The sequence below is a fragment of the Micropterus salmoides genome, unplaced genomic scaffold, assembly GCF_014851395.1.
Source record: "Micropterus salmoides isolate LMB-PRFRI ecotype aquatic unplaced genomic scaffold, ASM1485139v1 Ms_hic_scaffold_3, whole genome shotgun sequence".
Taxonomy (NCBI): domain Eukaryota; kingdom Metazoa; phylum Chordata; class Actinopteri; order Centrarchiformes; family Centrarchidae; genus Micropterus; species Micropterus salmoides.
Genome location: NW_024042261.1, coordinates 3172202 through 3188488, shown reverse-complemented (window position 1 = coordinate 3188488; position 16287 = coordinate 3172202). Strand labels below are relative to the sequence as shown.

The 16287-nt window shown below is 42.5% G+C and overlaps 1 protein-coding gene across 1 annotated transcript in view; it reads right to left on the bottom strand.

Annotated features, from left to right (window-relative positions):
• The window catches only part of nf1a (neurofibromin 1a), a 194261-nt gene that overhangs the window by 40754 nt on the left and 137220 nt on the right, over positions 1–16287 (bottom strand). The window contains 9 exon segments of the mRNA XM_038693756.1: positions 3907–4042; positions 11866–11997; positions 12294–12420; positions 12992–13132; positions 13593–13694; positions 14809–14950; positions 15045–15106; positions 15492–15706; positions 15944–16223. Coding sequence (XP_038549684.1) covers positions 3907–4042; positions 11866–11997; positions 12294–12420; positions 12992–13132; positions 13593–13694; positions 14809–14950; positions 15045–15106; positions 15492–15706; positions 15944–16223 — 1337 coding nt within the window.

The window sequence follows — 16287 nt, the reverse complement described above, 5'->3', positions numbered from 1 at the left end:
TTTTTAAAAACAATTTTCGGGGGAGATATTGAGCCAGTATCCCTCATGGCAGTTGCTGTTCAGGCCCTAATAATCCGAGAAAAAAAAAAGGTTCAGAGGAATGACAGCCAAAAGATACTATGGCTACTAGGGTGCTAAATTATGTCAACTGTGTGGCACAGTTCACCCTGTTTATTAAACCCATTAACATTCTAATAGTAAACAGGGAGTCACAGCGTATCAACAAAATATGCAAATATAAGTGTCACTTATCATCGCAGGTTTCTACTGTTTTGTGTAAAATCACCAGCTGTGTGGTAACAGTACACACAGAAAAAAGCGACATAACGTTTGTAGAATTAGATAAAAAAAAGACACATAAGATACACACACTAAAAAACAACAATACACTATTACAATATTACATTACAATAAAATAACAGACAATTAAAATTTATAAAATTTATAAAATACCCTAGCCCAAACTATGAGCCTTTTCACAAAATAAAGAAAAACCAACCCTAACTAGAAGCTTTACTAAAAAGCCTACTCTTAAATATGGAAATGTTGATTGCTTCCCGAACCCAGACAGGGGTCTGATTTCACAGCCAAGGTGCCTGATGGCTGAAGGCTCAGGTTCAGGTTCCTTTATTTATACCCGTAGGTAAATTACGTTCCAGAGAATAAGTTTAGGCTGTTTCTCAACCATATAAACAATAACACCATACAAACACCACAAGACACTAAAATCACACTAAAACAATCTACTCCATCTTAATACTATTCATAAAACTAATCCCTACGGGAACAAAGCTGTTTTTATGTCGTTCTGTTGTACACCGCAGTACTCTAAACCGTCGGTTGGACGGCAGATACTGGAACTCATAATACAGCGGATGAAGCTGGTCACTCAAAATTGAAATACTCATGCGCTGTACCTGCCTATTATACAGCGAGGCTGGGTTCAGTAGTGGTTCTCCAATCAACCTACTGGACCATTTCACAATCTGGTTAATAGAGTTCCGACTCTTTAACGTTAAGTTCCCGTACCAAGATACCAGAGAAAAGGAGAGTACGGATTCAATAAAAGCACGATAAAACATAATCAACAGTGTTTTCTCAATTTGAAATTGACACAATTTCCTTAAAAAGAACAGACTCCCATTCTACATCTAGAGTCCCCCGGCCCTACAAGTAGCCCTGCATTTTGGGAGCGCAGTGTTCTAGTGGGGCAGTATGGTGTAAGGAGTTCTCATATAGGATGGTGCCTGACCATTAAGGGCTTTGTATGTAAGAAGAAGTATTCTCAATTTTACCGGGAGCAAGTGCAAAGTTACTAAAACAGGGGTGATATGATCTCTCCTGCTTGTTCTAGTCAGAATGCGTGTAGCAGTGTTTTGTATTAACTGGAGAGACTCAAGAGATTTTTTTGAGCAGCCTGAAAGCACGGAGTTACAGTAGTCAAGCCTTGAGCTAACAAATGTATGGACAAGTTTCTCTGCATCATCTCGATGCAGAAGGTTTCAAATATACACAATGTTGCGAAGGTGAAAATAGGCAGTTCTTGTAGTTTGCTTTATGTGTGAGTTTCTCACGGTGGTGCTGGAGGCCATGGCAATGCCATCCAAAGCAACTATGTCTGCAGACAATGTGTCTCGGAGGTGTTTGGGTCCAAGTACTACAACCTCAGTTTTTTCAGAGTTCAACATCAAGAAATTATAAGACATCCAGGTCTTCACATCCTTGATGCACGTTTGAAGCCTAGCTAACTGGGTGGTTTTGTCAAGTCTGATAGAAAGGTATAACTGAGTGTCATTAGCATAAAAATTAAAATTTATACTGTGGTTCCTAATGATATTACCCAGCGGAAGCATATATAAGGTGAATAATATAGGTCCAAGGACAGAACCTTGTGGAACTCCATGAGTGACTCTGCTGTGCAGAGAGGACTTATCGTTTACATGTACAAACTGGGTGCGATCTGATAAGTAAGATTTAAACCAGCTTAAAGCAGTTCCTTTAATGGCGATTAAGTGTTTAAGTCTTTGTAGTTAAATATGGTGATCAATTGTATCAAATGCCACACTTAGATCTAGCAAGACCAATACAAAGACTAGTCCCTTATCTGATGGAGTTAAAAGATCATTAGAGATTTTTACCAGTGCTGTCTCTGTACTATGATGCATTCTGAAACCTGTAAGTTGTTGCTATGCAAAAATTCACTTTGTTTTGCCACAGTTTTTTCAAGGATCTTGGATATAAAAGGAAGGTTAGATATCGGTCTGTAACTGTCTAAAACCCCTGGATCAAGAGCAGGCTTTTTAAGAAGTGGTTTAATAACGGCTTCCTTAAAAAACTGAGGTACATAGCCTGCTGTCAAAGAAAGGTTGATAATATTTAACAAAGCAGTGCCAGACTCACTAATGTAGCTGTTTCTTCACCACAGTCCATTTTAAACCACATAAAAGATGTTCAAGAAGTTCATACAAAGGCATTTTACAACATTCACAAGGGAAAACCGCTTCTCCTGGTGATTATGGACCCTCGACAAAATGGCCCGCTGTTATGGCAGAAAATTGTTTCCTCTTATTTAATCTTTTATGAATGTTCTTTTATTTTATATATATATATATTTTTTTTTTTCTCCTATCCTTAACTTTTTTGTTATTATACTCTGTCCGCACTTGTAGACTTTAGGTCAGAGCTGTGATATTGTTTCAGTGTTTTCCTTACTTGTTGTTCCTCTCTTCTACTTGCATGTTCATTCAAGGCCAGGAGAAGATCTCTATTCCCCAAAACATAGAAACCTAGACTGTGTAAATAATTATGCATCCCTTTGCTCGGGGCCAGACGCCCAAAGCTGCCCTGCCTACTTTTTTGCAGCAATGCTTTATTTCGAGTTGAATTGAGAGCTTTTACTTTGACTTTGCATGACGCACCTTTGAATAGGCGTCAGGAAATCAAGCGCGGAAATTTCTTCTGCCTGGAGATACTGGGTAAATTAAAAAGCGTCCATAAGTTGACGGATGTGGATCTAACGCCGAAAGGCACACACTGCAGCACATACTTTATTGTGAGCATGTGAAACAGTCGCTTCATAATCAATTTGAGGGAGAAATATAATGTCTCCCAACGTGGGATCGAACATGCAACCTTCTAGGTGAGTCTTGCGCTTTAGGTAGGTAGGTAGGTATGTAGATTTATTTTGTCACAATATAACAGGTATAAATTGAGTTCATAACTTCCTTCTGCTATGTAACAGACAATATAGATTAACACAGAAGCAATTATAAATATGGTAAACAGAAATAAACTACATACAGTGTAGCAGTGCTGAGGATCAATTGGAGTTTAAGAGCCTGGGGTAAAAAGCTGCTCTGCAGTCTGGTGGTACGGCAGCTGAAACTTCTAGATCTCTTCCCAGACGGCAGCAGGGTACTGTCCTTTAGTATCCTTTGGGCTCTTTGGTAGTGACGAAACGCACTCTGTAGAGCAGTTTGTCCGTTTTCAGCTACTGCAGAAACATGGCGGTGCAACATGGCTTTCAGATTGCAGAAGCATGTTCCATTTGTTGCTCTTTCTATCTGGTGTTAGTGGCTAAAACAGGACCGTTATAAGCACCACCAATCATTTCATTCTGTTTGACTAAAATGATTGGCTGGCCTACCTACCCATCTACCGACCTACCTGTGTGCACTCTGCTGTCCACTCACTGCCCTTGAACGTGTTTTGGGGGAGTGGCTTTGGACGGAGGGGGTGAGATTTTTTCGGTTGGATACTTTCAAAATCTAACTGTCTCTTGCTGGTTCTCAAACGTTACTTACCCCAGCTCTAAATTGACTAAGCTCACCAGCATGCTCATTGGGCTGAATCTCAAGTGGTCTACCTATGTTTCTGTGGGTGGATGAGACAACCCCATCAGCTTACCTGCAGCTGGGATCTGTGATGTGACTGGAGTAGGTGTCCATGGGTACTGGGTCCATGGAGAGATCAGAAATCAGAAGTGACTTCCTGTGTTTGAGGCTGCAGCGACTTCGGACCTCCTCAGACACAGTGAGCAGTGCTGCACAAAACAAGAAGGAATGATGGTCATCAACAATAGCAAGGTAGACCCAAACATTTAAACCACCATAACCAAAAACAGGTAATGATTCGAAGACTTGCTCTACATTTGTTAAGTAAAATCCCTCAGATACAAGAATTGACTAAATACTGCCAACTGACAGAGTAGGTGTTGGTAAATATAATACTAAGAACAATAAATTATTTGGCACCTCTATAGTGAGACAGGTGCGTTGGAGGGGGACAGGTAGGTCAAAAGCTGCAAAGAAAACTCCTGCACACTGTCTAACTTGCAAAAAAAAAAAAATGTATTGACACAAAGTTTCAGAGGAGGTGACTTGATTGTCTACACCAATGACCTACTTCCTCATAAAATAAGGCAACCATTACAAACATTCATTCATATTTCCAAGTGGTCAATGGACGTAGATTTCTGTATAGTGAATGTACATCGAAATAATATAATAAAGTGCATTCATGAACAGACATGCTCTCAAATCTTGCTGGTACCTTATCCATCACTAGACAAATAGAGGAAATGGCATAACAAACACAACATGTGACCAAACAGTAGGTCCAAAGGACAACAATATCATATTCCAATAATATAGAGGCTAAATAACAATGAGATTTATAAAATTTCAGAAAAAAATAAAGTCATTGCCATAAATGTTTAGAAATCTCCACATTATTATATATACACATGAGACATACACATCAAAGTCTCAAAAATAACTTGCAGCATTGTCGCATACATATATAAATGGACACAATCAGCAGGGCACAATACTTAATGGTCCTGATGATATAAGTGTATAAATCCAGTAAGCATGCTGTTTCAGTAACTTATCGTGGTCACCGGCCGGGTGACCTGTTCAATGCCACAGAACTGTAGTGACACAAAAAATATAATACTAACAAACTTGATGCTACGACTTTCTCATTTTTTTCCACGTGTTCCCATATTTGTCCTTAAGTTAATCTACAAAACAGGAATGTTCATGTTCAACTTTTCTTTGCTCTATCATTTTTTTCAGTAACATAAAATAGTAATTATGAGTAGGATGTAAATGTATAAATGACGATGTACAGTCATGGCCAAAAATATGGGCAGCCCTTCTTGCTTGTCACATAACGCACTAATTCTCCCAGAATATTGTCGCAATTACAAATGCTTTGGTATTTTCATGTTATTTCTTTTGTTTGCATTGGAACACAAAAAAAGCAGAGAAAAAAAGCCAAATCGGAGACATTCCACACAGAACTCCAAAAATGGACTGGAAAATTTTTTTGGCACCTTCTGAAAATCTTCAGAAATAATTGTTTTTTAAGCTGAGACTGACTGATTGATTAAACTGACTCAAAATGATTAGCAATTATTAACTAACTGATCACTAGTGAATAATTATGTAATTATTAGCTATACCCAAGGAGTCCTAAAGCCTTGGGCGGACAGCAAATTTTTAGGTGGTGCCATGAGTGCTAAATAATATTTCCCATTATTATTCATAACTTTATTACCAGTAGGTAGGTTTGCTACACCAAAAACAGACCCTGGATAACCAGTGCCCTGAAGGGCAAGGAGGTGTACAGGAAGAAGCTGGAGAACAAGCTCCAGCAAAACAATGCGAGGGATGTGTAGTTGGGAATGAAGACCATCACAGGGTTCAAGGTGAATCTTTCCCCCCAGCAGAAAGCACCGTGCCCCCCTCTGCCTGTCTGTCTCAAGCAACCAGGTTAGGAGGCAGCTGGAGAAATTGCACGAGAACAAAGCTCCGGATTCTGCATTTGAGGGTGTATCAGCGGCGGAGATGAGAGTGAGTACAGAGATCTGGTTGACCACTTTGTGTTGTGGAGTGGGAGCAACTACCTCCTCCCAAATTTGACCAAGACAAAGGAGATGGTGGTGGATAAGGGTGCTCCGATCGATCGGTTACCGATCATAATCGGCCGATAATGGCTTTAACTAGTTTGATCGGTGGTCGCTAAAAAGGGCGATAAGAAAAGCCGATCAGATGATGCAATACTCGCCAGACAAATTTTCAACGGCAGCTAAAATGTTTCACTACGCTGTCTGAGCTGTTTTCAAAGCTAGCTAGTACCAAAGTCCTTCTCAGACAAGAAGGGATTAACACGGCCACATAATCATTTTAGATTTGAGCAGCAATCAGACAAGTGGAGCAACACGCAGGAGCGATCATGTGAAACTGTCGCAGCTGTGCTCATCTCACACACACACAACCGGAGTTTAACAGACACAGCGCATCAGGCAGAGAGAGACTGATCTTTCAGTGTGAGTTTCCTGATGCAAAGAGCGGCACCACTCAATCAGCTGACTGCCTCTCTCTGTTTTTGTTACAAAAACAGTCTCTGTTTTTGTTACAAAAACAGAGACCTTTTGCTACGTTTCCGCCTCCCGTCCAGATTAAAGCGGTGAATCAGAAAATGTTTGTTTGAAAACGCTGCTGACCCGATGGACAAAACAGAGGACAGTTAGCCTAGCCTACTGTGCATGTCACTGTATTTACTTTGCGACAACTCCCAGTCTGTTTTCCGCCACCGTACTCCCGTGTTACTTTCAGTAAAGGTTCCACTTCGTTGCCGGTCAATGCAAAAGAAAAGAAAAAAGCCTGGTGTGGTTCTTGGTCTGTATTAATTTCTTCTTTCGCTAAATCGTCTGCTACTGCGGAGTAGACCATCTGCTTCATGTTTACACTGGCAGGCGCATGCCCAGTGTGGGCTACCTGAACATATGTAATATTAACAAATTACTGTATAATAAGTAATTTACATTGTAGCCTATTTTTATTTTTTTAATTTTCCTTATTTTCAAATCTCACTGAAGGCAGTTTTGACTCCCCTCTGTAGCCCTTCTCCCTCTCTCTGCTCCTCTCTCCCTCCTAAAGCCCACAGAACCTGCCTGAGCTTTTCAGAACAAAAAGCAGCTACTTCAGAGTTTATCATCGACTCATCATGCCTGTGCTCCTTTATCTCCTAAATATTTTGACTACAGCCTTTTTTGTTGTTTTTATGGTAGTAGTAAATTTATAAAGATGTTGTTTGTTCTGTTTTTGTAGTTTATTCCACAGTAAAGCTATATTTGTTAAGCTATAAGATGTTCACAGTAACCAGGCAAAGGCTGCTATGGTTTAAGTCTAACACAGATTGAGTGGAATTTGTTGCCCATGTTTCCTGGCAATAAAATAAACAGTTGTCATTTCATGATACTTTATCATCTGTTAACTTTAACACTTAATACATTGTTTTTAGGACCAATTAAATAAATATACAGTACACTGTATAATGTTACATGATAAATGAAAGGCTTCAAATAGACCCAGTGATCGTGATCGGCCGATACGGCTGATTCTGGAGGTCCAGGACAACACTGAACATCATTCATCTTCTGGCAGAGGAAGTGCAGGTGGTGGAGAATTACAAATACCTGGGTGTACACCTTGACAACAGACTGGACTGGCATTACAACACTGAGGCCATATTCAGGAAGGGCCAGAGCAGACTCTGCTTCTTGAGGAAGCTTAGGTCCTTTTCATGTATGCAGCAAGATGTTGACTAACCCTGACTGGACGCATCACAAAATAGCATGGGATGTGCACGGCCCAGGACCGGAGTGCTCTGCGTGATTAAACTGCTCAGAAGATCATTGGTACCCATCTCCCGAGCATCAGTGATATCGGTGAGGTGAGGTGTCTATGCAGAGACCAAAGGATACTAAAGGACAGTACCCAGCCAGCCACAGCCTGTTCACCCTGCTGCCGCACCACCAGACTGCAGAGCAGCTTTTTCCTCCAAGCTATCAGAGCCTTAAACTCTAATTCATCCTCAGCACTGCTCCAGTGATTATAGTTTATTTCTGTTTACCATTTTGATTCTGTATTAATGTATATTGTCTGCTATGTAGCAGAAGGGAGTTACAAAACTCAATTTCACTCTATAACTTGTTAAACCTGCCTACCTACCTATATGTTCTCAGTCTGTTGTCGAATGACAATTTTCCTTGCAGCAGCATCAGACCCAGTGACAGCAAGAGACTGAACAAGCTAATAAAGAAAGCTGGCTCTGTGCCAGGGTCTGCCCTGGAGCCACTGGAGTTGGTTGTGGAGAGAAGAATGTTACACAAACTGTTCAACATCATGGAGAGCACTCTGCTGCACAACCTGCTGGTCGGGCAGCAGAGAGTATTCAGCTAGAAACTCCTACAACTCCGCTGTAGCAAAGAACGTTACATTTTCATTTCGTTACATGTTACATATTACATGTCACATGTTCATGTGGTGAAATGCCAGATTAGGGGAGAGATGGTCCAGGACACCGCAAGCTGCTTCTGGGAATATTTCTCTCCAACGTGCGTCACTGTGCAACAAACTGGACAAACGTCATCTGGATCAATACCTGACAAAAGGTGGAGGTATCTGTTTTTATTTTAACAGTGGCTTGTGTACCGACGTGACGGTGGTTCAGCAGCATTGTTCTCATGATCTAGAATATTTACTAATACACTGTAAACCGCGAGTTTGCTTCCTACTTTCTGCTCTGTGTTTACATTCCACTGCAGGCCAACGAGCTCGACTCAGAGCGCATACTGGCTGACCAGATACTGTGGGTAGAGCAGACATTACCGGACTCCCTTATTGTACTCGGTGACTTTAACAAAGGAAACCTCCGCCAAGAACTCCCAAAATACAGACAGTTTATAAAGTGTCCAACTAGAGATGGGGACGCTTTGGATCACTGCTACACTACATTAAGCAGTGCCTATCACGCCCTCCCCCGCGCTCCACTGGGAAACTCTGATCACGTCATGGTGCTCTTGATTCCTGCATACAGGCAGAAATTAAAACTCTGTAAACCTGTGGTGAGGACATCAAAGCAGTTGACCATTGATGCTGTAGAGGACCTTCAAGCGCGTTTGGACTGCACTGACTGGGATGTTTTCAGGACTGCTACCAAAAGTCTAGATGAGTTTACTGATGATGTGACGTCCTACATCAGCTTCTGTGAGGACAGCTGTATACCAACACGGACCAGCTGTATACCAACACGGACCAGGGTGAGTTATAACAATGACAAATCCTGGTTTACAGCCAAACTCAGACAGCTGAGGTTGGAAAAGGAGAAGCCGTTTAATAGTGGAGACAGGCCCGGGTGCAGGGCATTAAAGTACAGGTTTAGCAAGGACGTTCGAGAAGCTAAACAGCTGTACTCAGAGAGACTACAACACCAGTTATCATGAAAGGACTCTTTTTCTGTCTGGAAGAGGTTCAGACAGATCACCAGCTACAAACCTAAATACCCCCACTCCATGAATGACCCACGCTTTGCCAACGAGTTGAACCAGTTTTACTATTACTTTGAAAGACAATGGGACAGACCTTACACCATCCCCCATCACACCACTGACCGGCTACAGTCCACCATCTCATTCTCACCCTCCTCAGAGGGGGGAAGCTCCACCTCCTGCCCGTCTCTTACCAACCCGGAGAGGGAAGTCAACAGACTGTTCAGGAAGCAGAAACCCCACAAAGCAGCTGGGCCGGACTCTGTCTCCCCATCCACCCTGAAGCACTGTGCTGATCAGCTGTCTCCAGACATTTTTAACACCTCACTGGAGACATGCCATGTGCCAGCCTGCTTTAAAGTCTCCACCATCATCCCTGTCCCCAAAAAAGGACCACAGGACTAAACGACTACAGACCCCTGACCTCTGTGGTAATGAAGTCCTTTGAATGCCTTGTGTTCTCCCACCTTAAATCCATCACAGACAGGCAGTTCGCCTACAGAGCCAACAGGTCTGTAGACGATGAATTAAACATGGCCCTTCACTACATCCTCTAGCACCTGGACTCCCCAGGAACCTACGCCAGGATCCCGTTTGTGGATTTCAGCTCTGGCCCTGCTGCAGGACAAGCTCTCTCAGCTGAACGTGCCTGACTCCACCCGCAGGTGGATCACTGACTTCCTGACGGACAGGAAGCAAAACATGTCTCTGATTCCAGGACCATCAGCACCGGTTCCCCTCAAGGCTGTGTCTTTCCCCTCTGCTCTTCTCCCTGTACACCAACAGCTGCACCTCCAGTCACCAGTCCGTCAAGCTCCTGAAGTTTGCAGATGACACCACCCTCATTGGGCTCATCTCAGGTGGGGATGAGTCCGCCTACAGGTGGGAGATCGACCATCTGGTGACCTGGTGCAGCCAGAACAGTCTGGAGCTCAACGCTCTGAAGACAGTGGAGATGATCGTGGACTTCAGAAAGAGCCCAGCCCCACCTTCCCCCATCATCCTGTGTGACTCTGCTGTCGACACCATGGACTCCTTCCGCTTCCTGGGCACCATCATCTCCCAGGAGCTCAAGTGGGAGCTGAACATCACCTCCCTCACCAAGAAGGCCCAGCAGAGGATGTACTTCCTGCAGCAGCTGAAGAAGTTCAGCCTGCCAAAGACAATGATGGTGCACTTCTACACCGCCATCACTGAGTCCATCCTCACCTCCTCCATCACCATCTGGTACACTGCTGCCACTGCCAGGGACAAGGGCAGGCTGCAACGCATCATTCGCTCTGCAGAGAAGGCTACAATCTTCCTTCTCTTCAGAACCTGTATGCCTCCAGGACTCTGAGATGTGCAGGAAAGATTATGGCTGACTCCTCCCACCCACGAAGGATGCTTCGGTCCATCAGGACCAAAACCTCTCGCTTCCTCAACAAGGCCCGAGTCCCCACTGTCACTGACCTTCATGCCCCCCTCCCTAAACCCACACACTCATACACACTCCTGACCCCACACTTTACAACACTCAACTGTGCTTTATGCTTATGTTGTAAATTTTTTCATACTATTTTAGTATTATTGCAATTCTTGTATACAAGTCCATTTTTTGATCTCCTTACTTTTTATATATTTATATTTATGTTCTATAGTAAGCACCAATTTAGCAAGGCAAATTCCTTGTATGTCAAAATGTACCTGGCAATAAACCTGATTCTTATTCTGATTCTAAAATAGAGCTTTTTGGTAAAGCACATCATTCTTCTGTTTTATGAAAATTAAATGAGGCCTTCAAAGGAAAGAGCACGGTCCCTACAGTCAAACATGGTGGAGGTTCACTGAGGTTTGGGGTTGTTTTGCTGTTTCAGGTACTGGATGTCTTGACTGTGTGCGTGGCATCATGAAATCTGTAGAAAGAATTCTGGGGCAAATTGTAGGGCCCAGTCTCAGAAAGCTGGTTCTCCATCTGAGGTCATGGGTCTTACAGCAGGAGAATGACCCAAAGCATACTTCAAAAAGCACCCAAAAATGGTTTAAGACAAAGCACTGGAGAGTCCTAAAGTGGCCAGCAAGTCTAAATCACAGATAATTAATTAATTCCATAGAGCACCTGTGGAGAGATTTTAAAACAGCAGTTGGGAGAAGGAACCCATCAAATCTCAAAGACCTAGAGCAGATGGCAAAAGAAATGTGATCCAAAATTCCAGTACAGAGGTGTACGAAACTCAATGATGGTTACAGCAGGCGATTGATTTCAATTATTTTTCCCAAAGGGTGTGCTACCAAATATTAAGTTGAGGGTGCCAATAATTTTGTCATGACCATTTTTGTTCTGTGTGAAACATCTCAGATTTGGCTTTTTTTTCTCTGCTTTTTGTGTTGTTCCAATTCAAACAAAATAAATAAAAATGAGAAAACCAAAACATTTGTAATTGCAACAGTTTTCTGGCAGAAGTAGTGCATAATGTGATAGACATGCAGGGCTGCCCATATTTTTGGCCATGACTGTATATGCAAAATGCCACAGTGTTACTTACCAGCCAGATAGGCTACACTATGTGTGTTGACCTCAAACTTGTCACATTTCAGATGCTTGCCGATGAGAGCCAACAGTGTGTGCAGGATTCTCACTGTCCTCGCTACTGTGGTGGGTGATGGGTGTCTGTAGCCTACAGACAGAAAGACAGACAGTGAGGGACAAGACACTGACCCAAATGTCTTTGGCAGAAACAATATGCACCCAGATTGAACAATACTGCCGCATGTAGTGATGCTCACCGTCACTCTGCCTTTATTCATGAGACATTGCAGAACTAAACTATGTGCATACTTTGAACATATTGCTAAACCACACTGACAGCAGCTTCATCTGGGATTTCTCAATATATGTGATTGATATGAACATGGACACCCAGTGATTCAACAAAACCATAGTGCTTAGAAAATGGAATGATTGAATCTTTACCTTTGAGTAGGTGGCCCACCAGTGCAAAGTTGAAGTTGGAATTGAAGTTGAGGCCCACAAAGTGATCCATCTGCTTACAGTGCCATTCTAAAGGATGCCTGATCTCCATGAACACTTCTTCTGGACTCTGGAGGAGCAAAAAAGAGGAATTAGGAAACTGTATTTGATCATGTCGTCACATTAAAAACATTCACAGTCAGATGCCCCTGTCCACAAAGTAGGTCTCTTCATGTACTTAATTTTCCGCTTTCTTTTTTCAAAAATACACATCTGCAATCAAAAACAGCTAGATAAGAGGATTCTGGTGAGTCAAAAGCGTGTCAGAGTTGTCTGTAAAGACTCCTGGTCATCCAGGTCATGGTATTTCTAGTGCTAAGTGCGAACTTGAAGGTCTCTGCACTGATTCTTCAGTTCAGTTCCCAATTTGTTTCAATTTGTTTTGCTTTACCGCACAGCATTACTTCACAAATAACTTTGCAAACAACTACCATTGCAATGAGCACTATAGCTTGGGACCAGAATCAAATGAGACAGTATTTAAGGATTTACTGTGAATGTTACTTTTTAAATACACTGTCATCTGTCCTTGAACACCTCAGTGCAGCCTAAGTGAGCGGCCCAAACCCAAATGAGAGTCAGTATTACGAGAACAGTATTGGTATTTAGTTCACGCAACATCATACCTTGCAACATTTTACCTTATCATTGAAGATGCGCATCGTGTCCAGAGTGTGGAGGTTCTGCTCCAACAGAGCTGTTCCAGCAGAGTACAGGTTGACTTCATCCAGCTGCAGCACAGCTACTGCCACCCAGAACAGAGCTTTGTGCATTGGAGACTCCTGCAAACACACAGATTGTTTGGAAAGCAACTCATACACAGTGTGACTATTGAAAACAGCAAGGCAGGGCTGTGTATTGTCAACGACATAAACCAGATTCTAAAAATGCCAGTGGGGAGATAAACAGAGAATCACTACTGAACTGCTGACTATTATCTTATTTAGAACTTATGTAGCACTATACAAATGACAAACAGAATGTTGATTTTTGATTTAGCTTTTCATAGATATTCCACATTTTACTCAGCCTTCCTGAAACTAATAATCCAACACCAGTTATGATGATGGCTCCTTCTCTCCTCTAGAGGGAGAGATGAACCCACTCAGCAGGCATACAAATAGTTCAAATTTCAAACACTGGAAAATACTATTCATTCATTTGATAAAATTGAGAAAGAGCAGTTATGAAACAGAGTTGTGGCATGCTGTGGCTGGAGGTTGGTCTACAGTGGTTGTATACCTTGCTGAGTAGAGGCTGCAGCTTAGTCAGAGCAATGACTGTGGCTTCTATTAACACCTGACTGTTGTAATTGTCCGGCCCCTTCAGACAACTCTCCAGACCCTGTGATGAAAAGGGAAGAAAGAGAAGGAGCAGGAGCAAGAGGGAGGGAGAGGAGGGACAAGGATCGACAGTCATACATTATATAGAAATTCATTAAATTACATATTCATCAGTGAAAGAGATGTTTAAACTGTGCCTTCACTTTACCAAGTAGCATAAGCATAAGTACCATATAAACATTCATTAAAATCACTTGAAGATCAAAATATGACATGAAAACAATCCTATGTTACATAAAAGCCTAATGCCATCCATAATACTGAATACTACTGATGTACACATCATCCACATTTCACAAGTGAAAATATGTACGGGGCCTCCTCACTTTCAATCACTATTTCTGAAAGTGATTTTCAATCTAATGTCTCTGTGTCAAGTGAATTGGGTCATATATAGAAATAAAAACTTTGGAGAGTTATCTCTCAGCCCTGCAACTACAAGTTAGGATTTTATCCCAGTGTTCATGTTTTCAGAACAGAGGGGCAAAGAACATCTTTGACCTTTTGGGATGACACAAAATCCCCTGGGTAATGTCAAAAACAGACCAGCTCAAAATAACTTTAATTCAAGTTTGCTTTACCGGAATGACATTTGTGTCGCTAAAGCATATCAAAGAAAGTAGTAAACACAGACAATGAAATCTATGGTGATTATGACATAAAATGATTATAAAAAGACATGAAAGAAAATTTGTATACAGTGTGTCTACACAATACAAGAAAGGCTACTTTTCTCAAATCATCCATTGGATAGTGCATGAATCAATGAACGAAAGTAAAGAAGAGGCAAAATCTATATTAATGGCAAATCAAGTAGTATTGGGGCTCTGCAGTGCTCAATTTGAATTGAAAAAACTCTGCAGTGTCAGGTTTTCCAGAACATAGTCCCCTCTCAATGGCTATTGATTAAGTGCTTAAAGATCTCCAGACTCAGACTTTGACTATTCACGTGCCAAGGCAATGGAAACGTGTCCATCTCCTAATGACAACAAGTTGCTACGGAGGGGTGGAGGACATTGACAGGTGAAGGAGTGAAGAAGGAGGACTTGACAATAGACCTACGCCATGTCCAAGGGTCATGACAAGGGGTCGAATTAGTGAATGTACGCTCTCACCCTGTCGATGCTGAGCAGAGGGCTGGCCTTGCTGAGGATTCGGATGATCTGCTTGATCTGGCTGTGGCTAACCCTCTTACTGATGCACCCAAACACCACCAGCGCTCTGGGCTGGAGAGACGGGTTGTACTGGAATGCAAACCTGGAATCCAAACACACACAGACACACATGTTCCACGCTGCACATTCACGCTCTTAACATTGGTGCATTAAAATAAGATGAATTAGGTTCCTACTTCTGTGCGAGCTCTGTCCATTGGTCTAACCACTTGCAGGCTGGGATGTCCCTCATACAAGCCTAGAGGAAAGACAGCAAAGAGCAAACAGAATGAGAACGTGTACAGAGCGAGGAGCAGAACAGTGTGAGCTTCAGTGCAAGTGGTGCAACAAGTTTTCATTAGTGCTTGCTCTTGGTGGGAACTGTTGGGCTTCTGTAAATAGCATCATAGAGTACGGTCTAGACCTGCTCTTTTATGAAAAGCGCTGTGAGATAACTGTTGTTGTGATTTGGCGCTATATAAATAAAATTGAATTTAATTGAATTGAAAATTGTGATCCATTTGGCAAATGTATATAGATATAGAGATATAGATAGATAGAGATATGGACATGTTTATCATGATAATGACACTAGTTGGGATCATTGGGTTTCCTTGGCAAAATAAATTATTTTTTCTGCTGACCTCCATGATCTCCAGCAAGGCCTCAGTGACTGTCTCCAGGGAGGACAGGGCGAATGTCTCCCTCTCGTAGGACCCTGGTGAGAAGGAGCGGTCTCTGTAGCTGGAACGGAAGGCGATCACAGCGGCTGACTTGACTTTGCTGATGCCGAACAGCAGGTAGAACTTGGGCAGGGAGAACTCAGTCAGGCTCAGCCTCAGAACCTGCTTTGTCTCCTCTGAAATCATTGAACGCAACAACATTTATTTTGAAAACAAGATTTATTTAGAAAAGACACAAGTTGCCTTGATGTATTTGGTGTGCTTGTGCTCTGCTATGAAAACTTCAGTTTTAAGATTGCTCTCATAGGAGCCACCTCCACCATCCCCATGCACTGTTAGATTGTTGGATTTACCAAAAGGCTTATCCATGCTGCCACAACTGGCTTAATCAACCAAATTAATTAAGTCCTCACCACTGAAGTTGAGCTGCGAGCAGGTGCAGAGGGAGTGGATGATGTTGATGACTAAACCATGGGTGGAGGCCCTGAGGGACAGAGGGCCCGTGGCTACCAGCAGGGTCACCACATGGAACAGGTAGGGCAGGTGAGCTGCAACATCCAGGGAGTTGTTGAAGGACAGCATGAGCATGTAGCGTGCCAAGATGGCAATGTCGTCCCACATCAGGTGTTGCTCTAGTGTGGGTGTTGGCGACAGGCACGTCTTGTCTATGATCTTACACATCCGACCGATAACCTGGCACAAATAATAAGAGAAGACAAACACTGAAACACCACAGACAAAAGCCCAAATTTCCCGT